The sequence below is a fragment of the Aristolochia californica genome, unplaced genomic scaffold (genome assembly GCF_029961685.1).
Source record: "Aristolochia californica isolate CCGP_79_NKW_82.1479 unplaced genomic scaffold, dmAriCali1.0.hap1 SCAF_6, whole genome shotgun sequence".
Classification (NCBI taxonomy): domain Eukaryota; kingdom Viridiplantae; phylum Streptophyta; class Magnoliopsida; order Piperales; family Aristolochiaceae; genus Aristolochia; species Aristolochia californica.
In genome coordinates this window covers 40,141,777-40,169,627 of record NW_027182257.1, presented here as the reverse complement: position 1 = coordinate 40,169,627, position 27,851 = coordinate 40,141,777, and the positions used below count along the sequence as shown (strand labels likewise).

At 35.5% G+C, this 27,851-nt stretch overlaps 2 protein-coding genes across 2 annotated transcripts; one reads left to right on the top strand and one right to left on the bottom strand.

Annotated features, from left to right (window-relative positions):
• Positions 1-14,408: 14,408 nt before the first annotated feature.
• LOC137934282 (exonuclease V, chloroplastic-like) lies at positions 14,409-20,637 on the bottom strand. The gene is made up of 7 exons (XM_068778562.1): positions 20,201-20,637; positions 19,215-19,319; positions 18,014-18,135; positions 17,121-17,270; positions 15,531-15,684; positions 15,159-15,235; positions 14,409-14,984 (listed from the first exon to the last, which is right to left on the bottom strand). The coding sequence occupies exons 1-7, from the start codon at positions 20,510-20,512 to the stop codon at positions 14,738-14,740; spliced, it is 1,167 nt and encodes a 388-aa protein (XP_068634663.1). The 5' UTR covers positions 20,513-20,637; the 3' UTR covers positions 14,409-14,737.
• Positions 20,638-24,100: 3,463 nt separating this feature from the next.
• Positions 24,101-25,834, top strand: LOC137935401 (putative F-box protein At1g49610). The gene is made up of 2 exons (XM_068780056.1): positions 24,101-25,201; positions 25,307-25,834. Exons 1-2 carry the CDS (start codon positions 24,101-24,103, stop codon positions 25,832-25,834), a joined length of 1,629 nt encoding a protein of 542 aa, XP_068636157.1.
• Positions 25,835-27,851: the final 2,017 nt, after the last annotated feature.

Genomic DNA, 27,851 nt, shown 5'->3' with positions numbered 1-27,851 from the left:
ATCTACCAAAAAGATGACGTAGATAGAAAAACATAAATATTGACTTTTACTTATCTGGGTAAATATTTGAAGAAAAAATAAACAAAAAGAAAGAAAATGGTACTAAAAAAGGAAATAAATTAGTGAGAACAAAAACCACTTTGAAAGAATAGATAAACAAGGAATAGATAAAAATAACAACTTTTGAAAGAATTAGAGGAAAATGAGAGAATGTATCACAAATTCACTTTCATTTTTAATTTAACCTAAGAGGAAGGCCGCTCCTTCTTATCAAGTAAATAGACATTATATCTAAAAAATAACGGAATGTTCATATTTTCAAAGAAAATATAAGAACATTTTATGGTCCCAATTTCTTGCTATAGTTTTATAGTCTAGAGAAAAAGGTTGGAGACAAGTTGGGTTTGAAGTGCGGAAGATGGTACCTTGAATAGAACTTTAGCTAGCTGGGTAGAATAAGGTTTTGGATTTTGTGGTTGAGGTTAAGGTAAGCTAATGAGGGGGAGTATTGTGGGAACACTTAGGTATGAAATATAGGATGTTAGGAGAGGTTAAGGTTTTAAGGTTTAAGGGTGTGCTTAGGAGGGGAGGAGGTGGATGTATGGGAGTCGAGGGTCTGTGAGGTGATGGATGATGTGGCTTGGATGGAAGTGCGAGAAGGGAATGGAACTCATGGATGAAGGGGGAGGCATTGGTGTTGTGCGAGAGTTAGTTGGACTATAGGAGGAAAGAGGTAGCTAGGCAAATAAAAAGAAAGGGCTAAGATAACTAAAGAAACAAACCAAAAAGAGTGATAAAGATAAATACCTTCGCTAAAGTGATCTTCTTCTTGGCTGGATGGCGTTGGGAGTGATTGGGGTGGAGAATAGTATCAGAGCCTTGAGGGTGGCTGAAGTCGACAAAGAGGTTTTGTATTGATTGAGTGATTCAAAAGGCTCATACAACTCAAAATTTATAGGCTAGGGACTCCTACTGCTTCTACTCTTTAATCTATATGGGACTAATGGAGTTCACACCTAGAAGCGACTCTTTCTCAGATTTTACCCACTGCTTAGTGGAGCCCCTATCTAGAACTTTCTTTAGGCCTTTCTACCCTTGCTTGGTTGGCTCCACCTCTCTAACCCTCTTCTTCACGTGAACTTGTTGCTTGCCAACTCGTGCAGCCTTCTAGATCCTTCTTTTCTTCCTTTACAAGTTTCGTACATGATGTAACTCTTGGTGGACAACTTAAGAGTGCTAACTGAAATGGACTCTATCTTTGTCTAAACTTTCAATACTTAGGCTCGATGCTAAATTTAAGCTCACACAAGGGCATTTTACCCATACTTCTTTAGACAATCTCTTGTGGCCGACATGGCCTTTCTGATAGACACAATAAGGGTTCATTATATAAAAAAATAAAAATTCAATAAGCATCACAAATGGATTCCATTGTAGATTTAATAAAGTTAAAAATTGGTAGAGAAAAGCTAACCCTCTATACCTTTTTGTGAGAGTATCTTGGGTGAAGGACCAGCGAAGTAATAATAAAGTTGTGGAAAAGCGATTAGAGAAGCCTGAAGAAAATTGGGACTAGATTTGAAAAAGAATGGTTAGTTGGCACACACAATGCTCATATGGTTTTCAACTTGGACAACGTGTAAAAATAATACAATTCATAGGTAAACCTGTGAAATTACAGACTGGGAGAAGAATTTGTTTTATAAGATTTGATAGTTTTTTCATAAATGACCATTTATGAAGGGAATAAAACCATTTACATGGTGTATTTCCAAATTTCTCCAAATTCTAAATACAACTATCAAATATTTAACAAATGATTCTAATAGAGAATAAAATCTTCTTCATATCTTACTTAATTATTTTCTATTGTTAGAAAAAATTCCCGTAAGATCTTCTCTATCATTTATTTTTCGTTTCCAATTTTTTTTAAAAATTACATATTTGTGATTTAAATTTTAAGAAATGATCAAACTACATGCCTTCACAGAGCAACCTTTAATCATTGAAATGCAAAGAACATGTTGTTCCTCTGTTTTTTCAAACACTAAACAACATCTTTAGGATCCTTGCACTAAGAATAGTTGAACCCATAAACAAGTTCAAAATCCTCCTCTAATGTTGTATGTATGAATTGCTTGCCCTCTTCTCATGAGGAGAAACTTACATGCAAGCAAGACAAAAATCTTTGTTACTTCTTAAGGTTTTGGACCCTCATCTAATTGCATTTTGGAAAGAAGTTCCATCAACTCAACATATTTCTTAAAAAGGGTTTATCATCAGATCATAGATGTCCTAGAATCTAAGTGCCTACAAGATGATCTGTCAACAACAATCAATCAAACTCAAAATCTTGACATGAAGCATAAAGAGGATGAGTTAATCATCAATAGAAAAGATGAATAATATCTAGCTTTAATTACCAATAAGTGAAACTATATTGTGAAGCCTAGAAAGCCCTATGATGCACATGCTTTCAAAATTTCATAAAAGGTGAAACTATTAGATTTTAATAGAAACTAAAGAATTTTAAAAAATAAAGTCAAAGCTCAATGTCTATACTCATTCTCAATATCCAAATTGACCATGGAAGCCCAAAAAAATATTTAAATTCCTTTTAGGATTAATTAATAAATGGTTTTTGAGCTTCCTTGGCATGAGCACTCGTTGAATTAGAATTTTAAAAATTTGGCCAATAAATCCTATGTTTCTCTCATATCCTACATCTAAAATCTAGTTATATATGAAAGCTATCTTTTGTAGGTCACTGGATAATAATATCTAATAACACCAAATCTCTATTATAAGATAGGTCAGTGATTCTTGAACAATCATTAATGGCATACCATGTAATTAAGTGGGTAAGTGGTATTTCTTGTAATTATTAAGTGTTTCAAGTCGTTTTTTACTATCATCTATTAGGGTTTCTACAATTTTTTGGCATCTAACTCATGTCCTCTAAGCGCTTGAAACTGTTCATGCCAACCAGGTGGCTTCATAAGGGGTGGCGTGAATCGAAACTTATTTTCATGTCTAACAGGTGGCTTCATAGTAGGTGGATCCATGCTATGAAATCAATTGAATGAAATAAAGTCTAATTTTGGGTTTGACTGATACCAATTATTGACCCACTTGGCTACTCAGGCAAGGGGTTGGTTTGATGAATTGAGATTCTAAATTAAAATTTTAAGCACTTGGTGGGCAAAAATAAAGTATGGCAAATAATTAACAAGCACACACCATGAGGAATGATTTTTTTTCTCAATGTTTCCCTAATGGAACTTACCACCCAAGAGCTCTTGCTCTAGAATATTCCACTAATATGCTCTATTAGCTGAAAATTACAAAGATATTCTTGGCTCTCTTAAATCTAAGTGTAATCCCCAATTAAAAAAAATCTCTCCCCAAGATATTTAATAAAAAATAGATTCCAACTCTAGTAGGCATTCCCTTTCTACATTCCAATCTCTAGAATGATGATTCTTCTAGCTCTACGGTACCAGTGAATCTCTATAAAAGAAAGTATAAAATATAAAGGAATAAAAACAAACTTACAACTTTCTTTTTAGAGATAGCCCTTCTCGTAGTAGTGTCTAAGCATCTAAATCTTTAAGCACGAGAGATGAAATGTATATGGGGCTTTAAATGCGAAGAATGTGAAACAAAAAAGGGAAGGTTAAGGAAAATATGTACTTTTTCTCTTTAAAAATGTAAAATCAAAATATGAAGATGAGAAATATATTTCCAGAGGTTTAGTATGACAATAGAAGTTCAACTCTTTATTCTTTACAAGTTTGGTGTCATATTAAAAAAAAATTCAGCCAAACTGGCCATTTTTAAACTGTTTTCAAAAAGCTATAAAAGGTGTTTATAAATCAAGAGTTTCTATATTGTTGATCATGCTTGAGCCAATGAGTGATCACGCTTTATAAGTTATGTCAAACTGCATTTTAGATGTTTTATGCCTGTATACAATTTTGACATTTAAACATGATATAGGTTATTCTAATGGATTTAACATTGTAAAACATATATATGCATTCGATTAAAACATGGTTTTGAAATATTTCATACTTTAAAGCTCCATAAATTAATGTTCTTAAGTATCGAACTTTGGTTGGCTATCTAGTTACGTAGCTAAAGTTATTGAGATTTTGTTTTTGAATTTGACTCTAAGCCTTCAGTATTCAATCTTCTTCTTTGTGTCAATTCTTTTTCACGGCAATATGTTTTCTATAACAACTATATTTTTTATTTTCCTTAAGCTTATTGATCGATCAAGGTATCAACCATGATCGATCAACCCTTTTCGATTGATTGATCATGCTTAACAAAATTGGCTTCACATAGTTTTGTATGATTAATCATACAATAGGTGATCATTGATCATAATTTATAGCATCTTCGTGGCAACATTTTGTATGATTGGTTTTGCTTGAGCCAATGATCAATCACACTTTATAAGTTATGCCAGATTGTAATCTATATGATCGATCAAACCCATGAAGGTTGATCAATCATTATAAAATATTTATATACATTTGATTAAAAATATAGTTTTGAAATGTTTTATTCTGTAAAATTTTCATAAGTTAAATGTGCTTAAGAATCAAAGTTTTGTTGGCTGCTTACTTAGCTAGAGTTCTTGAGATTTTTTATTGACTTTGACTCTGGGTCAAGTCTTCAATCTTCTTATTTATATAATTTTTTTTCATAACAATAATTTTCAAAGTATTTTTGCATCGGGTCTTGACTTGGCAACTTTATTGATCATTCTTTTGTCTGGGGTTTTTGCCATGTATCTCATAACATTTGTGGTGGAAGGCTTGTGTCTAGCACAATTAGTAGCACATTTTTCAAGCTACCCATTTTGTTATCATCAAAATAATAGAGATCAACATGATTGTACATTGGTCTAACAACCTCCCCCTTTTTTTGTGATGACAAAATCCCTAGTTTGAAGTTTATATATACTAAAAGCACATGTTGATAATTTTGAAAATGGTATGATATTGCCAAAAGACCATGTATCTAGGGTTACAACACATGGACTTAACTCCCTAAATATGGGCTCCCACTAGACTTTTATATGCACGATAATTAACTCCCGCTTGATTTATGCATGCATGAGCATATGTTCTAATGTATTCCTATTTGGTGTAGACTTCTCCTTTACCTATGCTACACTTTTTCTCCCCCTGTTTGTCACACGTCAAAAAGATAGTATTCAAAGAACAAGTAGAGACAAAAGAAGAGAAAAGTATATCCTAAGTTTTACTCTAAAATTTTCAAAATTTTAAATTTAATGGGGATACCAATCACTTTGACTAATTTTGAGCTAGCTAGTCTAAGGAAGGTTGCTCATGTCTAATTTTCCTCCTATTAAGATAATCATTCAACTCATAAGGGCTTGTGGAAATATCCAACTCATTGTTTTTTGGTAGGAATAAATTCAATTTTGATCGACCTAATTTGCACCAATTCTCGAATAAAGTATTATCCATTTTTATGTGTTTGGACAAATATTGGTGAGGGGTTATTTCTTAATCTAATCACACTCAAATTGTCATAATAGATAGGATATGGTTGAATGTTGACTAACAAATACCAAACTACTAAAAGGAAATTTTTTGACAATCACTAGGTGTGATTTTATAGGATTAGATTCGAATCTTAGCTGCCACTAAAGGTAGAGACCCTATTATTTTTCTATATGAGTTATGATTCTATGGGTCTATTAGAGTTATCTTAGTTAACTTTCTAGGACGTTGAAGAGTAGAAATGGAAGAGTCTTACATGACTCTCACAGTAAGAAGTCTCATAGAGCTAGAATTAATATGGTAGAGTCTTACATGAGTCTCAAAGGAGTAGGTCTCACTAAAGAGGCTTAGTTAATGGTATTTTAATTATGTTAGTCTTCTATTTATATTCAGTTGTTTAATTATTATAGGGCTTATCTTTTAGTATTTAACTTTGGGTGTGACTGGGACAAGGGTAGTTTAATTATAATTAGATTCTACTTGTTTCTTCTGTTATAAATAGAGACTCATAATTACTCAAATTAAAACATGTTATTAAATTATTTCTCTTTTCCAGAATCTTAACATGCTATCAGAGTAGGTTCCTTGAGTTGACTTGGTAAATCCATAGATATAATGTCATCCTTTTTTTAATCTATGTTCTCTACAAGTTAGGTTCGTATTCTATCTTTTTTCTTCTTTCCTTTTTGTCCCAGTACTCATTGTTTTCTTGACATTTGCACCACCACATTGAGTTTTTCATATTAAAAAATATATATTGATGGAAATATATTTGAATCTAATTTTCAACACAAAATGAATTTTGGAAATCAGAATTATTTACATAGGGAAATCGATATTTGAAGAAGCAAAGGTCAGATGACAAGAGAGGTTCGAGCAACAGCTAAAAGCTACAAATTTTGAGCTATTTTATACCATCAAGAATGAGGCTTTATATGGAGAATTATATATCAAAAAAAATATTTGTAAGCATGTTTTCTTACCTATCCAACCAATTCTCAATCTGAGTTTTCTAGAGGGAGATATCAATATCAGAAGAGTCAATGGTTATGCTGGCCAAAGAAGAAAGAGTAATGTGTTAGGCCAAATCAAAGAGTCTGAAATCTATCAGATTTTTCCTCTCAAAATAAGTATATTTTATGAAAAAAAAATTATACTAAAATGAAAGGCATCAAATTTTAGTTTCAAAGGGAGAAAACCTCATATTAATCTGATATATATATAAGGAGATATTTGCATAAGAGTCGGCAAAGGTAAAACTACTGAATAAAGAAAATCAAGGGGTCATAAAAGATTTAGTATAGTTTATTGAGCAACAAACCGTTTGTGATTCTGAGCAATATTTTGGAGATATTGATAATAGAAGTACCAAAGGTCAGTTTTGCCAAAAATCTTCCATTTTTTTCTTATTTTCTCTCCTATTATCTCTCATGCATTGACGTGAATTGAATTTTCTTTTCTCCTAAAATCCAAGTTTTTTAGCCAAATTTATCTTGTAATGAGAAAATTTTGGTCAGACTTAATCACTTCGTGATGTGCTCATTCAAGGTATACAATATCTTACTTCAATGTTGTTTTCAAGTTTTGTGCTTTTGTTATGTGATTGTGAATCTTCCACATAGTTAACTCCAAAAAGTTGTGGTCACCCAAAAAAAGTTATAATTAAGTCAAATTTATTAAGTTTATCGTTATAGTCTCCCTAGTTTTTTTAAAGGTTACTTTGGAAGTATAAGTGTTGCATAGTCGCCTCTTTTTGGTTAATGTTGTTTTCCTCGAGTATTTTTTCAATTTATCATCTTGAGTTTATATCACTTTGGTGCAATGCTTAGACCCACTACGTAAAAAGTATAGGAGTATACCCAACATCCACTTTGAGTCAAGTCTTTTGTTCTTCACCCAAGAGGTGATTTGTGTTTAACCTACCCTTAAAAAGTGAGTAGTCTCTTTGTTAAACCCTAAAGTTGGGCCATTTTTCCACCTTTAAAATTGAGAGTGTGTGTTTCAAACTATGACCATTTTGACTAGAGTATGGGGCTTTGTAGTACAACTAGGAGTGATTTTGTTTCTCACATTGTGTTATTATGAAAGTATCGCAGCCTCTTCACTCACTACTTGGGTTACATAAAAGAGATTCAAACTCTCTCTTAACCCACATGTATGCCTAGCCACATGATTACAATAAATCTCCCTTGAGATTTGGCTAGATTCTTACTCTAACAAGCCTTTTTTATCTAGATTCTAAGGTTTTAGATTAACCTATCAAAATAAAGAGTATAGTTACAAGAAAAGAAAAACTTACACCCTTTTGATCATCGAGAATTAGCCTTGTCTTGTCAAAACCTCCAACTTTGACGGTGGAGCTTGTTAAGTGTATGCAAAGAGAAAACATTGAGAGGATTTGAAAAAAAATTGAAAAGTAAGAATTTTCTGTCTCCAAAAAATGGACTTATGAAGGATTTTCAAGAATGAATGCTTTGAATTGTGCAAGCATGCCAATAAATTCTCATTTTGTTCTCTAAGGCACGTTTGGTAGGGTATTTATAAGTTTCCCAAGCAAACTAGTTGTTATTTGCCTATTTGCAAAAAACTATCATGGCATTGATCGATCAATCTGAAGTAATGATCAAACAATCTAGTATAATGACTATATTTTTGTTAGAAAAGACATATTGATTGATGAATTGATTGATCAATATTTTCCTGTTGGGTTTAACACATTAAGTTGATCGATCAATGTACTTGGAATGATCGACCAATCAGTTTTCCTACAAGTTGTTCAACTCAAGTAGCATTGATCAATGACCAACCTTTGATTGTTCATGCTTTATGACTCTTGTTAGTAAACTTCTGTATGATTGATAATTTTGAAGGATTGATTAACTATGCTTCATAATTTTTCATTGCCTAGACATGATTGATTTATCAATCCACAAGTAATGATTGATCATGCTTTATAACACATTCAAGCCAAATTCAGATCAATCAATCAATAACCCATGATTGATCGATTATGCTATATATTTTTGGCTTGGGCACATTCTGGTTGATCGATCATTGGCAGATAGCGACTGATCATTCTAGTGCTAGTTTCCTAAGTGTAATTTCAAATCATACATAATTTTAGTTCTAAGTGATTGTAACCTGTTTAAAACTTTGATATGCATCGATAAAATATGTTATGAATGCAAATCATCCTAAAGCTCCAGAAACTTCAATTGTACATCAAGTTTGAAGAGTTGGGGCTACTCTCTTATATAGAAAGAGTTCTTGAGATTTTTCTGGACTTCTTAAAATCTAGTCTTCAATGTTTTACTTTTTGTTTTGTGGGTACTTCTTTAAGATGACTTTGACACACTTGTGAGGCTCGAGGTCTTGAGATGCTTTTGTTAGTTCTTTGTATAAACCTTGATTTTTGAAGGAAATTGTTAGATCAATTAAGTTATTTTGTCATCAAAATCTGGATGGGAATAAACCGTCACTCAACATAAGGGCTTTATAGTAGAGGCTCGTCTTGAATGCAATTAGTTTAAATATGTCTACAAAAGTTTGAGGAGAAAGTGAAGGTTAATTTTTCTACCAAAAATGAAAATAAGTATGGACAATGAAAATTAATGAATTAAAGCCACAATTCATATCACCTTGAGCAACAATTTAAGAAACATTTTATGTATAAGAATGAAGCTTATTCAAACCTATTCATGTTATATTCATAATATCATTTTTTTTTCTGAATTCAGTCGTATTCAACATATTGTCATCGCTTACAAGAAGTTATCTTAGCAATCCCAAATTCGATAACTTAGAAATGTAAATAATGCATGTCAAGTGTCCTATAAAATGATCCCAGAGATCAATTAAAATACTTGCAATCAATATCTTAACATAACTTATTAAAGTGAAAAATAGAATATGTACACAAGTATATAGGCTAGGTGCACCCACTTTTCAACTTCATAATTATAAGTAAACTTAATGGCTTGAAATTATTTATTCTTATTGTATACATATTTTATCCAATAAATTATAGTTGATAATGATTTTAAGCAAGTTATTTTAATATTAATTTTTACGACAAAAGTGGATTAATGGTTCCTGCGTAAAGAAGTTAGACTTAGTGTCAAAATTTTTTAAATTAACCTTTCCTTCCAGAGAAGGAAGAAATTGTTGGCAACCACCCTTATTTGAACTCGATTCCAACCTCCTTTTCCTCCATTAAAATAGTATCATAAATTTATAAAATGATCCATATATTAAATAGAGAATGATCTGTCTTATTCTATAATTCAATCCCAACTAAAATTTTGTGACAAACATAGAGATACATTTAGCAAAATAGTATTGTAAAATATGATCAATCAAGAAAGTATAAGCTAGAATGAACATGGTAATAAAATATATGTAGGCAATTGAAACCAAAAACCGAGTCCTTTGCCCAATACAAGTTTTCTGATGATGACTTATTCTCAATATGCAACTTGCATAACTGCCACCAATAAGTTATTGATGATCCTTTGCCCTAACCACCTACACTATAAATTTCCGAGGAATCAATTCGTTGTGTGTTAATTTCTCTTGATTGCCTCCTCTTTGGAGTAAATTTTAATTCCATATTAACATATAATAGATTGCAAATCATCAAGTAGAAAATGTACCACCAATTTTGGTTGTTAAACCAGGTTTCTAATATAAATAGCTTCAAATTTATAAATAAATAAAAGGTTCGTATTACGTTATAATTTCGTAACCTGCTTTAAAATTTTTATACATTATATAGTATGGAAACTCAATTAATTCATAATCCAAAATCCAAACTCCACTCTGAGATTTCTTAAACAATAAATAGAAATTTTAAATTTTAAATGGGGTGATAAATATTCCAACCTAGCTAAATCAAGCACCTATTTGACTGGTAGAGACGACAACTGCCCTTCAAATAAGCAGTCTGAATCCTACTGTAGTTCACCCTGTCCTTCAAATACCACATTAACTGATGCGAATGCTCCTGTAAATCCAGTTTGACACAAAAGAAGGTTCTCGGATTTCATTTCCATACACAATAATTTATTCAATGGATTCGATCACATAAACTAAAGAGATGACAAAGCCAGATTTTGAGAGAATGCTCTTAGTTTTTTGCATTGAAATTTTGAGAGAAAAAGGTACATGTTTATTGATTCAATGAAGGGAATGAATTCGTCGAATGACCCGTAAGAGTCGAAGATGTCATCACAAATAGGTTTCGTGAGCTGATCAACTCTACAATTTTAAAATCTTGTACCGGGACTAAGTGTTGCTGGTTCCTTGCATACGTGAGTTCCTTCGCGAAGCCAATTAATGGAATGATTTTTTTCTCCAAAATTTCCACCTAATTTGCCCAAATTAACGGAACACATCAGACCATTTTACAGCTAAGGATACTGACAATTAATGGATCAGGTAATGTTAGTTTCCATGAAAGTTATCCAAGTGCCTGGACTGTATATAATTAAAAATCAGTTTTGCTAGTTCGTGGAGGGATTTTGTCTTCCCCACGACTCCTAATTCAGAGTTTTCGTGTCAGTGTCATATCATTGATGGAGTGAAGCTCGCTTTCGATCGCACTGCTAACCTATCAAATGTACCTCGTGTGGAAACACCTAAGACTAAATTAAACCGACAACCAAATTGCAATGTTTGATCGAGTGAACCTTGGGACATTCTTTATTCAAGTGTTGCTCTCAAAACAACCCTTGCATCCATAAAGAAAACAACAAATGTCAGATCTATCATTTCTAGGGGCACAAAAAAGAAGAAAAAAAGCCAACTCTTTGGGACATTCTTTATTCAAGTGTTGCTCTCAAAACAACCCTTGCATCCATAAAGAAAACAACAAATGTCAGATCTATCATTTCTAGGGGCACAAAAAAGAAGAAAAAAAGCCAACTCTACAATATTGTGACAAGCAAGAAATCAAAATTTGAAGTATACTGTCTACACATTCGATCATTGCTTAGTTGTTGATTGCTTTAAGAAACTTGTGTAGGAATTCAGACTCCTCCACTGCTAGTAATAAAGAACCAAAAGTAATATTTGAAAGAAATTGTGAACTTATAATTTGGGCTTTCCAATTCCACCCATTCTATATGATGGATACAATAGTAATCCAAGGCACACATCACCATCCATGATCTATAAATCTACCAAAAAGATGACTTAGGTAGAAAAACCAAAATATTGACTTTTACCTTTTTGAGTAATGATTTGAAAAAAAAAAGAAAAAAGAAGAAGGAAATGACACTAAACAAGTAAATAGAATTAGTCAGCAGAAAAACTATGTAAAGGAACCACTAAAAAAGGAATAGATAAAAATAACAACGTTTTGAAAGAATTACAGTAAAATTAGAGAATGTATCACAACTTCACTTTCATTTTTTATTTAACCTAAAAGGAACACTGCTCATTCCTATTAGTAGATACACATTGTTTCTCACAAACAACATAATGTTTATATTTTCAAACAAAACATAACATTTTATGATCCCAATTCCTTGCTCTAAAGATATAGGTTGGGGACCATTAAGTTTGGTTTGAAGTGAGGAAGATGGTACCTTGAATAGAAATTTGGCTAGTAGGGCAGAATAAGGTTTGGAGTTTTCTGGTGGAGAGATTAGGTATGAAATATAGATGTGCGGAGAGATTAGGATTTTAGGTTGTACAATGGGGGAGAAGAGGTGGATATATGGGACTCCAGGGTCTATGAGGTGATGGATAATGTGGCTTGGATAGAAGTGAGGGAAGGGAATGGAACTCATGGATGAAGAGGGAGGCATTGGTGTAGCTATGTAAATAAAAAAGGTAGCTACATAAATAAAAAGAAAGGGCTACGATAACTAAAGAAACGAACAAAAAATAGTAATAAAGATAAATACCTTAGCCAAAGAGATCTTCTCATTAGTTGGGAGCGATTGGGGCAGAGACTAGTGATTCAAATGGTTCATAGAGCTTGCAATTTATAGACTAGGGACTAAAACTGCTTCTACTCTTTAATCTATGTGAGACTAATTGGATTTCACACCTAGACGCTATTTTTTCTCACATTTTTTTCCCATTCCTTAGTTGGGGCCCCTATATAGGACTTTCTCTAGGTATTTCTACCCTTGCTTGGTTGACACTGCCTCTCTAACCCTCCTCTTCACGTGAACTTGTTTCTTGCCAACTTGTGCAGTCTTCTAGATCCTTCTCTGCTTCTTTTACATGTTTCATACTTGATGGAACTCTTGGTAGATGACTTAGAGTGCTAACTTAAATGAACTCTAGCTATGTCTAAACTTTCGATACTTAGGCTTGATTCTACGTTTAAGCTTACACAAAGGCATTTCAACCAAACTTCTTTAGCCAATCCCTTGTCATCAACATGGTCTTTCCCTAAACACAACAAAGGTTTGCATAGAAAAAAGTAAAAAGTCGATAAGCATCACATATGGATTCATTGCAAATTTAATAAAGTCAAAGAAATTGGTAGAGAAAAGCAAACCCTCTACACGTTTTTGTGAGAGTTCTTGGTGAAGGACCAGTGAAGTAATAATACGGTTGTGGAAAAGCGATTAGAGAAGCCTGAAGAAAAACTTAAACCTAATAAGAAATAGAATGTTAGTTGGCACACACAATGCTCTTATAGTTTTCTACTTGGAAGAAGCGTGGAAAATAATACAAATCATAATAAGAAAACCTATGAAATTTCCGAATGGGAGAAGAATTTGTTTTAGAAGTTATGTTAGTTTTTGCATCAATGAGCGGTAATTTGAAAATATGGCTCTCTAAGATTTTGAATTTTCAATACAACAAGTTACATGGTGTATTTCCAAATTTCCCCAAATTCTAAAAAAACACTCAATTATTTAACAAAAGCATCAAGTAAAGAATAAAATTTTCTTCATATCTTACTTAATTATATTTCTATCATCACTAAAATTTTCCTTTAGATATTCTCTATCATATCTTTTTCATTTCCATTTTTTTAAAAGCTTACCTATTTGTGATAGAAAATCTAGTAAAGAATCAAACTACATGCCTTCATAGAGCAACCTTCAATCATTGAAATGCAAAGAACATTTTGTTCCTATGAGTTTTCAAATACTAAAAAGCATCTTTAGGATCCTCAAACTAAGAATAGCTGAACCCATAAAAAAAATTCAAAGTTCACCCCTAATGATGTAAGCATGAATTGCTTGTTCTCTTCTCACGAAGACAAGAACTTAAAGGGAAGCAAGACAGAAATCTTTGTTACTTCTTTAGGTATTAGACCCTCATCCAATTGCATTATGGAAAGAAGTTCATTCAAATCAACATGTTTCTTAATAAATGCACATGAGCAAATCACAATGTCCAAGAATCTACCTCCCTACAAGATGCATTAAATGAGTTTAGAGAAAAGATGAATAACATCTAGCTTTAGTTACCAATAAGTGAAACTATATTGTGAAGTCTAGCGAACCCTATGATGCAAGGGCGGTAAAAAATGCCAAAAAGGTGAAACTATTAGGTTTTAATAAAAACTAAAAAAATTACCAAAACAAAGTCAAGGTTGGATGACTATATTCATTCTCAATATAAAAAATGATCATAGAAGCCCAACAAAATATTTCAATTCCTTTTGCATATTTATTAAACGGTTCATGAGATTCCTCAATATGATCACTCATTCAATTGGAATTTTAAAAATCTGGTTAATAAGTCTTGGGTTTCTCCCATATATTCCTTCTAAAATCAAGGTATTTATGAAGACTATCTTTTTTAGGTCACAAACACTATAGTATCTAATAATACCAAATCTCTATTAGAAGATAGGCCAGAGTGACTATTGAAGAAATATCAATGGCATATCTTGTATTTAAGTGGTATATCTTGTAATTACTCATGTGCCTTACAAAGCATACACATCATTTTATGTTATACAACAATTTTCATCCTGCTATGGCCATGCCATTCACCACTCAACAATTATAGAAGGCAGTGGTGTGTTGCATTTGTTTTGAGCTTTACTTCTTCCCCGGTGATGTTGCATTCATTTCCATGCAGCAGCTTCTTCATGGTATGTTGATGTCAAGGTCTTCATTATTGATTCAAATGCACAAAAAATGTATTTCTCCTGGCTCTCACTTGGTGGAGACTGAATGGTTGAATCGCCATAAGCATTTAAACATACATTTAGACTTAGATTATATAGTACTAGGAGGACACTTCTGCTGGCCTCCATCTTCTAATTTTTTTGTTTGGTTACCCATAAGACACTTGGAAGAGAATGAACAAAACCGGCATTTCCATTCTTCACCATTTGAAACATAATTAGCTTCTCGCTCTCCCATCCAGAACTTTAGGCACCACTCCATTTGGCTTTTCACCCAGTTAGGATCATATGGGAACTGATCTTCGCCAAGCAATGACTGGTCTGCTTGGTATTCGTATCTGCACCAAATGCTAAAGTAAAGAAAACCATCTTTTTCTTTTATTTTCTTTTTGTCATATGCATGTCGATGAAGAAGGGAGTGCTCTACTTAGTGTGAAGTCCATGGCCTTATGTACATGGAATAAAGTTAAAAGAAACATCAAAATATCATACAAACAAGTGAGAAGTATCACCTCAAGAGAAGCTGCTCATTAGCGAGAGGAAGCAAATGACATGTGTCACTAAAATATTTCACCAATTCCCCAAATGTCTGCACATGTCAATGGAGATGCTTGAGAGGAAGCAAAGACAAAACTATGTGTAGAGCAAAAATCTCTCGTTTACTAGTAAATTTGCACATCTGAGTGTCTGCAAGAGAGGGATAAAGACATCATGGGAGTAAAAGCCTCAAAGGGAGAAGTGTTCTCATGTAGAGTTAGCAGAGCACCATGATAACTAAATTCCTTTTCTCAAACCAAAAGAATCAACAACTGAAAAAGTAATTAAACATCACGTGAACTCTGAGAGAGAGAGAGAGAGAGAGAGAGAGAGAGAGAGAGATTTACCTTAGAATTCAAACCAGATTCTGCAAGACGATTTCTCACATCACAGGACAAAGTACATTGAGGATCCAATCCAAAAAAATCAAAAAAATGGGTTGATGGAAAGTCATTTGTAACTAAGTTGTCCCACAGATACTTGTAACACATCAACTGAAACCTGCCATTACAAAACAAGTTGTCATTGTATCCAAACATGATTTGATCATGGACAGTAAAACAATTCAAACATGATTTATCAAGAAGCTTTTCAGGATAACTCAAGGGTCCCAGATGACAACTTTCTTAAAGTGCTAGCAAATGCAGCTAAACTATTCTCTTTATGTATTCATATGTCAAAAATACCCAGCATTTCAAATGATTCCTTTCCTGATTGGCCAATTAAATCCCTTGGAGACTACTGGGTCACCTGTCTGCAGGAAAAAAGGTCCACTTTGCATATAATGTTACTTTTGGGTGGTGCAAGCAGCAATATTGTGAATGTGCAGATCTAAGCTGCACATGATCTTGAATTGGAACCTGCATCCTAGAGACTAATCAAGTTACTTAATTATCCATACAAATGCACTCAGATAAGACATAATGCAATCAGCCTAGATGACTGCTAAACTAGTAGTGGTGCCTCTTTGCAACACATGTTGTTAGGAGTACTGCTCCAATTCATTAGAATCCTTATTGCACTATCTATTTGTGTTCCTTTATGTAGTTAGGATTGGTGCAATTTGTATTTCTTATTGCTTGATTAGCCTCATGTACTTACTCCTCGTCTTTAAAGATAATGTTGTTCTCATTGTGTAAAAAAAAAAAAAAAAGAAAAAAAAAATTAGTAAAAAAGGAGGTGAGGACATGATTTCTGCCATAAATTAACCAATCCAGCTGTAATAAGTCTATTCATGCAAGTAGCACCAAAGAGAAATAAAAACGACTTAATGACAAGAAACAGGTAAATAAATTAGAGAAGTTGCTGCAAAATTGGAGAATTTGACAGTAGATTTCCATCCCCATTTATCATATAGTATGGAGTGGATACCATCAAAAGTAACTTTTATGTAATGAAAACCATATAATAGAAAGATATTGGAAAAATGCACAACATGTGAAATTCTTCACTTTACTTTCAAAATAAGGGTCAATTTGAAGTAACAGAAGGCCCAAGGGCAGTATTCTCAGAATTGTGTCAAGTTTATTATGTTTAAAGGTAGGGACACATTTCTCCTTCCCTTCTCATGTTCAGTCTCTCTCCCTCCTTTTCCTTTTTTCCCTTTCTTTTACAATTCTTCTCTCATCTCTACAGCTTTTCAAATTTTATGGCACTTCAATAACCCCAGCACCAACCTAAACACTGCTAGCCTTCCTTCTCCCTCCTTCACAAAGCCCTAAGTTATCAAATTACCATCTCATCAGATTTTTTTCTCTTCTTTTTCTGCATGCATATATTATCTCATGGTTTCAGACCATCTCAACCATAAGCCAATCATAAATAATTTTATCTACTAACATTTTTCATTATAGCTGAATAAGAAGACCAAGTAGCAACAGATCTTCAACTCTGTCGTGATATACCAATGCAAGATGCAACTAAAAAGAAGATAATACCTCGCATTTCTCTTTTGATCTACAGAGGGTAGTGTAGGTCGAGAGCGTGTCTTCGTGTCCACCAGCAAAGGGTGTTTAACAGATTCTGACACAGACATTCGGATTTCATCAATCACTCCAATCGTCCATACACCTTGTACAACGCCTACTCTGAAATGTCACAAATTAACCAAAATGAAACAAACATAATCACATGAGAAAAAATAAAGCAAATTTTAAACGATTCAACAATGATGCCTGATATATACTGGCTTCTTGGAGTTGGCTTCTTGGAGTTGTCTCAAGTGTTGTACATTATGGTCCACACAACAAACTATTAAGCAGCAAAATTTTGAAATGGTACACAGCAAATTCTCAGTTACTCTTGAAGCCCTTATATTAACTCTTGGAGGTTTGGACATAACAGTTACCTATCTATTGATGCATTTGATAAAAAGTTATCACTACATACATATGTTTTAAGTTAATCAATGGCCAAGTTAGTCGATCTTTTGTCTGTTTTACATGTTACCAATATAAACAAGCAGTTGGTTGTGTAGCAAAATTCATGCTGTTTCAACTAGTTCATAAGCGGATTCAGGAATATCATTTATTACAGAACAATAATTTTGCGTTTCTTAATTACACAAATTTGGACATCAGAATAAAATTGTGATGCGACATAATTTGCCTCATATAAGAGAAGTAGTTACAATCTCTCAGATATCCTTAAATGACTGGTGTGACTTTCATTAAAGGCTGGGACCAATACCTAGAGGAAGTCAAATGATAGGCTTCAAAAAGTTTGCCACTGTAGCTGCCTTTGACACAGTTGGAAAACGCATAGCAGAAAAAACAGAAGCAGATAAAAAGAAAAGGATGGTGATGATGATGACAATCAGTGACCTACTCACACTGGAATTTCACGCGTTAATCCATCAAATAATAGTTGATTTGCTCCGGCTATAAAATTCATGAGCTTTACTGCCCATGAATCTTCAGCTGATTGAATGGAAACTTCTACTCTCTTTACAATCTGTAGTTGCAGAAGATATGATATTAGTGACATGACTTTACAAAAGAAACAAATGCTTATTGCTTTGAGGATTATTATCATGCCTAACAGGGAAAATACAATGCCAGTCATAGGGTTTATCATAAACAAGCAATTCAAGTAGACCAGGTTCAGACTTCTGGTTTTGAACATTCACTTTTTTTGTGAGATTAAGCAACTTCTCAATTCCAGATAAATAGATGCTCAGATTAGAAGATGAACAAGAATCTTCCAACCTGACCTACACAACACATCAATACGTAAAAAAAATGAAATAAGAAACAAATACAGCACTTTAAGAAGATCACAGTACTTAGCTGCTAACTCAAGAATGGTAGTAAAAATTGTCTCAATGACTCAACATTGTTAACATAACACCAAACTTGCATTTTCATGTAATACTGGAGTAGCGAAAATTATTACTAATATAATGCTTTTCTTAAAAGAGGTGATGACTAACACAATGCTTCTAGCAGCGCACTATTTTTTTCTTACAGAAAGAAATGAGAAATAATGCGTAGGAAAATCCCACAATGAGATCTTTTTAAGTAGATTTTGCAAGAATTTTTGAAGGAGATCACTACCTTTTTAGTTTGTTGAGAAAGTAAACTTAGAAGCTAGCACATTTGCATTTTACAAGTTTCATGTCCTAAGATATGAAAAAAAAAGTTCCAAAACCCTCCTTTGTCACTAAGCGGTCATTTAGGGGCCTTAGCTGGTGAACTTGGTTGTTTCCTTCTAGGTGATGAAGCTTATCCCTCATTGTCTCACTTCGGATCATATCTAGTATTCAGAGTTTGTCTCGATTTGGTACCACTTTCACGGCTTGCATGGGAAAATTGTGTTACCCTAGATATCCAATCAACGCCTCAACACATTTTGTACAGAACCAGCTAGCTCTGGGTTTGAGTAGCATTTCACCCCCAACCACAACTCAATCAAATACGGTCCATAAGATTCTCTTTTAGCTATATCTTTTCATAATTCAAAGGCCCTCAAACATAAGTCTAGATGGCCACACCATAAGTATCACAAGAACAAAGCATGACCATAATGCTCACCTCCTCTTCAAGTTCTGCATGCCTTGTACAACCTGCTTTCATAGCATGAGTCCTTTTAGGTCTTCCATAGAGAAGAGTGAACTCCATTTGCTTTTCACACCATTCCTAGAGGTAACAAGAGGATTATGAGTATAATACATAAAATACCAAAAAGCAAAATTGGATTTCCATAATCCCAAATTTCCAAATCTGAAAATATATTGATGCATGCAAAAGCAAGCAAAATATTCTACCTTGAAAATATGACAAGTGATATTTATACCATTTTAGTTTGCACATCAACAGACAGATGAGAAGGTACTATCTTATCAAAAATTTTCTTTGAGAACAGACAAGCCAAAATAAAAGATTTATTAACTGGAAATGATTCAGAGTGTGTTACAAACCAAAATTGGCATACAATAAGGTTAAAATAAACCCTTATAGATCAAGACAAGGAGCTCAAGCATGCCGCTTTAAATTTAAGAAAAAAAAATAAAAATAAAAAAGCCCGGAAAATAGTGATGCTCAAATGCAACGGTGCCTTCTTGAAGCTGAACAATGATTTCAAGTAATCACTTGGTTTCAATTTCAATCAAAGACAATGGTTTTGGCATGTAGAAGCCATCGGATCAAAATGTTCAGCCTCAGGATCAACCCAAATAAAATACGTTATTCTACATAATTTAAGGTCCACAGATTGATGAAATATCCGGTTCTTGCATGAAAAGCAAGTGAATGAAAAGGCAGATGGATGAGGTCTGAAGCCAAATTCTTAAACACCAGCGTCCTATATTACAACCAATAAATGGATCTAAACATAAGTTTAAAATGGCTACTACAGATCACGAAATTGATGTTGTTTTGGTAATCGAGAATAACCTCCCAGTTCCCATTCTTTTCAACATACAAGCTCCTACGCAGGAGAGCATCTACTAAATCATCAATTAACACCAAAATCCACACACAGCAGTAACTAAAAACACGAAAACAACAAGAAACGATACCGCGGCCGTGATGTCAGTAACCATTAGGCCTCTCTTTTTTCGAAATCGCTTCAACAGAGACTCCGAAGATTTCACCCTTTTCCGAGCAGGAAGAGACAAATCCTCAATGTCGCGAGCTGTCTGAGTACTCGAACAGCCTGATAGCATCCGCCCAGACGGTAAACGTCGTATGTGACTCGACGAATAAGACAAGGTGGCAGCAGCGGCGAGGGCAGTCTCAATCAGAGCCATTTCAGCTTCGCTCACGATTTCAGTCGGTATTTCGGAAGGTGAGGGATTTGATTGAGGATGGACATTTGAATCGTTGCACATCTCCGGATTTCGGATTTAATGTGCACAGTTTTGAGGTAGGCGTATTTCCCGGAAAAATTTCATGTTCTTGTCGTTGGGGCGTTTGGGCGTCGTGGGCACGCAAGACACGTTCAAATTTCACGTCACTTCCCACGTCGGAAAGGAGAAAAAGTACTTCATTCTCATTGATTGGTTTATCGAACTCGCCGTTGCCCGTATCGCTTATACTTATCGGATATCGGTGGATACGTATTTGGGTAAGGGGTATATCAGCTAATACCCTTCGATACATAAAAGAATTTCGGGTACCCGAGATGTACTCAGAGTCATCTCCCTTGGTCTCAGGACTAACAAATACAACTAATAACAATAAGCCAGAGACAGAACCAATGAACAGAAAATTTTTAGATGGAGTTCTAATCCAGCAGAAGTGCAAGGATGTCATCCAATTTGGACTTCTGACTCATGTTGCTGGTCAAGAATATCTTCCTCTATGGGCATCTCGGAAGTAATGAATACTTCGAACACTTGGGAACAAATTTCAGGAATTCCATTTCCTGTTTCGTTCCCACAAAGTTGATCACTTCAACTTGTTTCAGCTGATCCACTGTACTCTCCCTCAGAACCTTCTAAGCTTCCCAACAATCATCATCTTCCACCTGGGTAATAATAAACAAAAAGTTAAACGGGAATTCACAGGCAGCTAACGGGTAGGCCAGAAAATAAAAACACAAAACACTCATTTAATTTGCATACAAAACTACTTCAATGAAAAGAAGAGGTGAACCCACCTCTCTTAGAGACGATCACCTACAGAAATGATAATTAGCTTAGCAACTTAGAAAAGAAACACTCAGAAACAGAAAAAGACTACTAGCTCTTGTTGTTAAACGAGAAAGTGTTCGGTTATCATGAAGATCCGGTCCGGAATTTCCCTAGTCAAACTTTGCATTAATCAAATTACAAGTTTCCAAGGCAACAATCATTTGGGTGTGGGCGTGCCATTGTAATTGAATGATGATTGAGAGGGGTCAAAAAGGATGAAGATACAGTAGGCAAAGCCATGGCAAGCAACAGTAGCCAGACATTTCAGTGCCGGAGCAGAAAGATACGAAGCCCACCCTAGGTGAAGTGAGCAGGATTCAATGGTCTCTCGAGGACCGGGCAGCTTCAATGGATCTTAGAGCAGTTTAACAGTCTAACCCAGAGAATATGCATGGTTTTCAGCCAGGTGAAGCTCATGGAAGATGGAAGATCGAGCGGACTTTCAGACATACATAGTTTCAAGCTTGTCAGAGAATCACAAGCAAAAAGGCTAGGAGGCAGTTCTCCGTTTTCAGGGAAATTGAGATCAATTTCTTGGACCCCACGTCTAATAGCATGTGATATCAATTAGCCGAACGAGTTGCTGACCCATCAGAGCCCCAACGGAGGGCGAACCTCCGAGTTTTCGAAGCATCACGGGCAAATAGTACTGAATCAACAAAACCCGCAAAATTGTCCCTCCATGCTTGAGCTCTCCTTTCTTCTTCTGTAAAAGCAGGTATAGAAACCGGGGGTGGAGGTTCAAGGAACTGGATATAAGGAATGGAAGCCCACAAGTATCTCCATCTTTTTGACAAAGTGCTCATTTGTTCAACCATTTGGGTGGGAAGTTACGGTAGGATTTCATAAAGGATGTTATCTGGCAAGTTACTGAGTGTATCAGCATTCTCCTGTTCTCAGTAATGCGAAGCTTCTTTGCCTGAAGTGTAGCGTCCGGCATCTCCATTGCTCAATTTTTTTTATTGCAACAGGTAAAGGAAGTCACGCTGTGTCAACGACAAACCAAACCCAAGATACTGCACGGCAAGGAGACACAATACATAAAGACATTACAAAACCCATAAAAGATAAATTTTTGCAATGAATACAAGTTACTCAACTCTTCTACAAATCCCATTCATAAGGGATAAAAGCATAATTCCTTAGAGTTATCGGATAAGATATCATTGAATTTATCTCATGTTGTATTTATCTAAAACTTATCTACTCTATTCTAAATTGTATAAATACCACCCTTACTAAATAGTAAAGGAGTGGTTCAATTAATCTTCTAGCGTCGTTCAATTTAATATCTAATAATGTATAAGAGTAGATTGATCTTCTACATCTGCCATCCTACAAAACTTTTTAATCGATTCCTCTGCCTCTCCACATGTAAATCACGCTCTTCCACACCCTCCCAAGATGAACCCTCTCGATTCCGTCCGCCTCGCTCTTCGCCAATATTGAAAAAAAAAATTTCTCTTCCCGAACAACTCCTCTCCCGTCGCCCCAACGCCGCACACCTATGCCACGTCGAGCCATCACCATTGAGCCCCTTGTTCATCCTACTCCTCTCCTATCGTTGTTGGTACCCCTTCTTCCACATACTTCTATTGTTTCCACCATCTCCTAACCTCCTCCCGTTGCTAGACATCGTCGCCACCTCCATCCCGAGTTTGCCGCCTATATTCCCTCCTCAACTACTCCCCTACCTCTGCCAAGATCATTGTCATCACCCTCAGCCAGAGCCTCCGCCCCATCTGCCCTTCCCTTAACTCTCCTGATGTCGTTGTCGAAGACCATCTTCTACCTTTACTGATGTCACCATCGCCAACGTCATTGTCCACCTTCCTCACTGTCGCCACCGTTAGAACCCCCCCTTGTCCCGTGCACGTACATTTGTAGCGTGCGAACTCACACGTATGAATTCCACAGGTGCGAGAAAAAAAAAATAGAAATTTCGCCTCTCACACAGTAAAATCTACTTTCAATTCCATCTTTCCTTTTCATTCTTTCTTCATTTGTCTTTCTCTTCTTTCTCCATCATCTTGTTTTTTTAATCATTGATTTTATTTTTATTTTATAAAGAAATTATTTATAAATAATTTTTATCATTTATATTAGAAGTATTTATGAAAAATTTTAACTTATTATTTTAATAATGTGTACTTTTTTATTATTTACTTAATTTATATAAATATTTAAAATATAATAACCTTAATATTTGGTAATTTATTTGATTTATTAGTACAAATTATTTTATTTTGAGCAAATAGATTTATAATATATTGGTTGATGATTATTATATAAAATAAAACTCATATTATTTGATAACTAATCTGAAAAATTATTTTTTGAAAAATATAAAATTTAATATTAAAAACAAGATAGTACAAGAGGGAGAAAACCAATCCACTTGAAATCGGTAAAGTTATTTTTCACTCGATTTTGTAGTCACGCCATAAGAAGATAAACCCGTTTCTACTTATAGCAAATAAGGTGAAAATGAATTTTTCATTTGACCTGCCCAAGTGTTGTGAGATTAGGTCCAAAGTTTTCCTAACATGATTAGTCAAGTTATAAAATCTTTGTACTAACTTGTCCGTAAAGGATAATCTATCAAATTCATGCAAGATACTTCGAATTAACTCGTGACTCAAACTAGATGCGAGTCTAGGGGGCTCAACTGGAATAGGAAGACCAGACCGAACCAACCTACCCTTTCATGCTGACCCAACTGAATCTCGGGTTGACTCACCGGGTTGGAAAACCATGTTTGATTGAGACCGTGTTTAAACTTAAATGAATTTCTTTTGGCTGAACCAACCGGTCGAGAAATTTCGAAATCGAATCGGAACCATGAGCTATACCTTCCTCGTCCTCTGCTCCACAACCACGCAAGCCACTGCTACAAAAATGGCTGCCGATGGCAGGTTTCTCAAGGCTGGTTTTTTCGAGATGAGGAATTTATCTCCGGAGCAAACCCTGACCCCGTGTCGGATCAGCGTCGTCAACGGTTCCCATAACAAAGACGGCTGCCGATCAGCCCACTTCACCGATCTTCCGGACCATCTAATCCTTCACGTCCTCTCCTTCCTTTCCATCACAGACGCCATTAAACTCAGCGCCGTCTCTCGGAAGTTTCGCTTCTCATGGAATTTCCTTTCCAATCTGGATTTCGACCAACGCGCTTTTCCCGGTCCCAATAACCCCCGCCTCTATGCCGACTTCGTCGACGGAAGTCTCATCCTCTTCGCCGCCGCTACCCTTAACAGCTTCCACCTCTGGTTTGATTACGAACACCTCTACTCGTCCCACGTAGATTCTTGGGTCCTCTTCGCCGTTCGTAAGAACGTCGAAACCCTCCAACTTCGCTTAAGCGGTTACCGCCGATCTTACGGGATTCATGAGGGCAACCCGTATCATTTTCCCCTAGCGCTCGTCAGCCACGGGCGGCTTGGTGTTCTGAATCTCTGTTACTGCTCGCTGGATTCCACGCCTCAGCTTAGTTTCCCTCATCTGAAATCCATATTTCTGAACGATGTCAAAATGAGCGACGAAGCGATTCCAGATCTCGTTTCAGGATGTCCACTGCTCGAGGAATTGAGCGTGGATTACTGCTACACAGTCCAGCATCTCAAGATCGTATCTCCAAGGCTCAAGAAGCTGGAACTCATGCACTACCAGCGTTCAAACAGCTCAGTAGAGATTTCCGCACCTAACCTCGTGACCTTCTCATGCTTACACTACGTCGCCGAAAAGTACGAGTTCAGGGATTTGGGGTCTCTGCTTCACGCTATCGTCTACTTCATGGACACAGAAGAATTGCTTCCTCGGTGGAGGATTGTTCTGGGGTTTCTCAAGCACGCCAAGAATATTCAGCTGCTGAATTGGTGGAATCCGGTATGTCCATCTTCCTGAACGAATTACATTTGCTAAATCTTTCTTTGCTAGCCCAACGACCAAGAGTCAATTGAATTTTTTTATTTTTTATTTTTGTTCTTGAAGGATCTTGCTCAAGACAGAAGTAAAGAGATTAATATGCTCTTGAACGCCCATTGCTTGGAACTGAAAACGGGGAACACCAAAATGGAGATCTTCGGCATAGTAGACTTCCTCAGAATAGCTCCCGATGTGACGACTTTGATTCTGGATATAATCAACACGGAGGCGGTAAACAAGAAAGAAGACAACGATGTAAGTGATCATGATGTGTTTGGTGTTAATTTCCCACTTCGATTACTTGACTGTAACAAAAATAATCTCCAGCGAAGCTACGGAGAGAGGTGCGGGGAGGAGCTGAGGGGGTGTTTGAGAAACCTGAAGATAGTCATTGTAAGATGGTTCGTGGGGAGTGAAAATGAGTTGGAGCTACTGAAATATTTGCTCAGGCATGGGGTTGTCTTGGAGAAGATAAGCCTCCTCTCTGCAAAGCCGCGTTTGCAGTTCGGCACGGAGCAACTCTCGTCGGAAACATTACGGTCTCTGCAAGATTTCGGACGGTCATTCCCGAATGTGGAAATATCATTGGCCTAATAACCTCCATTAATTTGTTGGTAGGACTACTTTGCTAATCAAATAATAAAGTATAGAAATTGCAGTTATTCTCCCTGATCATTCACAACAAATTAACAACCAGAACAGAGGAATGCCAGTCGGAAAAGACACTCTTCCAAGAACGTCCCTGACCTCTTATCGATCTCCCTAACGTGTCTATGAGATTCCATCTACGCCCTCCGAGTATCGTATCAATTATCTTATTTGTGGTGTTGGAGAGAGGCGAGAAGCATATCTTCGATGACCCGGGGAAACTGTTGATTTCATCGATGTTCAATCTGTTATATGACGGTGGATACGATTAAAATTAGAGGAATGCTCTTAGTTTTTGCAATGAAATTTTGTGAGAGAATGGTACATGTTTACTGCTTTAATGAAGAGAATGAGTTCGTTGTGAATCCGTAAGAGTCGAAGATGTCATCACTTTTGGTAGACGAGAGGAAATAGGTTTCGTGAGCTAATTGAGTCTGCAGTTTGAAAATCTTGCACCGGGACCGGGTGCCGACCATTTGAGGGGCTGGTTCCTTGCATACTTTGAGTTCCTTCGCGAAGCCAATTAATGGACGATTTTTTTCTCCAAATTTGTGCACCTAATAGGTCCAAATTAACAGAACATATCAGACCATTTTACAGCTAAGGCGACAGATAATTAATGGAGCAAGTAATGTTACTTACCATGAAAGTTATCCAGGTGCTTGGACTGTGTACAGTTGAATGTCGGTTTGGTTAGTTCGTGCAGGGCTTTTGTCCTCCAAGACTCCTAACTCGGAGTTTTCTGGTCAGAGTTTCCGTGTCAGAGTCAGTATCATTGATGGAGAGCAGCTAGATTTCAGATTTTTTTAGCACTGCAAACCCATCAAATGTGACTCATGTGGAAACATCCAGGACGAAAACGAACCCGCAGCCAGATGGCAATGTTTGATCGAGTGAACCCTTGGGACATTCATTATCCCAAGAGCTGCTCCCGAAACAACCCTTACACCCATAAAGAAAACAACAGATCGATCATTTCTAGAGGACAACAAAGAAAGAAAAAAAACCAAAGTCTACAATATTCTAACAAGCGAGAAAACACAACTCGAAGAAGAGTTTGTACACGTACAATCATTGCCTAGCAATTGAGTGATTTAAGAAACTTGTATTGGAGTTCAGGCTCCTCCACTGCCAGGAGCCAAGAGACCAGTCTAATTCAAGTTTTGTCACACTGGTTTGAAGAATTTTTTAGTTACAACCTGAACTATTTTAACTAAGCAACTTAAACCTAATAAAGACAAGAAGCATGCTATTGGTTTTTAGTAGAAAATCATGCATGACCAGTTTCCAGGAAAATATTCCGTACGTTATAAATATTGTAAGTAAACAATCACTAACAATAAGGGAGAACCAAAAAGTAACATTTTAAAGAAATTGTGAACTTACAGTTTGGCCTTTCCAATTCCACCCATTCTGTATGATGGTCACAATAGTAATCCCAGCCACACATCACCATCCATGATCTATAAATCTACCAAAAAGATGACGTAGATAGAAAAACATAAATATTGACTTTTACTTGTTTGGGTAAGGGTTTGAACATAAATAAAACGAAAAAAAATGAAAATGGCACTAAATAAGGAAATAAAATTAGTGAGAACAAAGACCACTTTGAAAGAATAGGTACAGATAAAAATATCAATGTTTTGTAAGAATTAGAGGAAAAAGAGAAAATGTAAATTCACTTTCATTTTTTATTTAATTTGAGGAAAGAGAAATAGGTTGGGGCCATTATGTTTGGTTCGAAGTGAGGAAGATGGTACCTTGAATAGAACTTTGGCTAGCTGGTTAGAATAAGGTTTTGGGTTTATGATTGAGGTTAAGGTAAACTAATGAGGGGGAGTATTGTGGGAATGTTTAGGTATGAAATATCGGATGTGAGGAGAGGTTAGGGTTTTAGGGTGTGCTCAGGAAGAGAAGAGGAGGATATATGGGAGTTGAGGGTCTATGAGGTGATGAATGA

Bases quoted from the DNA above. Each gene is read 5' to 3' on its own strand.
- LOC137935401 (XM_068780056.1), top strand. From the start codon at position 24,101: ATGAATTTCTTTTGGCTGAACCAACCGGTCGAGAAATTTCGAAATCGA. The intron at 25,202-25,306 runs GTATGTCCATCT...TTGTTCTTGAAG, and splicing joins TGCTGAATTGGTGGAATCCG to GATCTTGCTCAAGACAGAAG.
- LOC137934282 (XM_068778562.1), bottom strand. From the start codon at position 20,512: ATGTGCAACGATTCAAATGTCCATCCTCAATCAAATCCCTCACCTTCC. The intron at 17,271-18,013 runs GTGAGTAGGTCA...GTGACATTTCAG, and splicing joins TTAACGCGTGAAATTCCAGT to AGTAGGCGTTGTACAAGGTG. The intron at 14,985-15,158 runs GTGATACTTCTC...CATTTGGTGCAG, and splicing joins AATGAGCAGCTTCTCTTGAG to ATACGAATACCAAGCAGACC.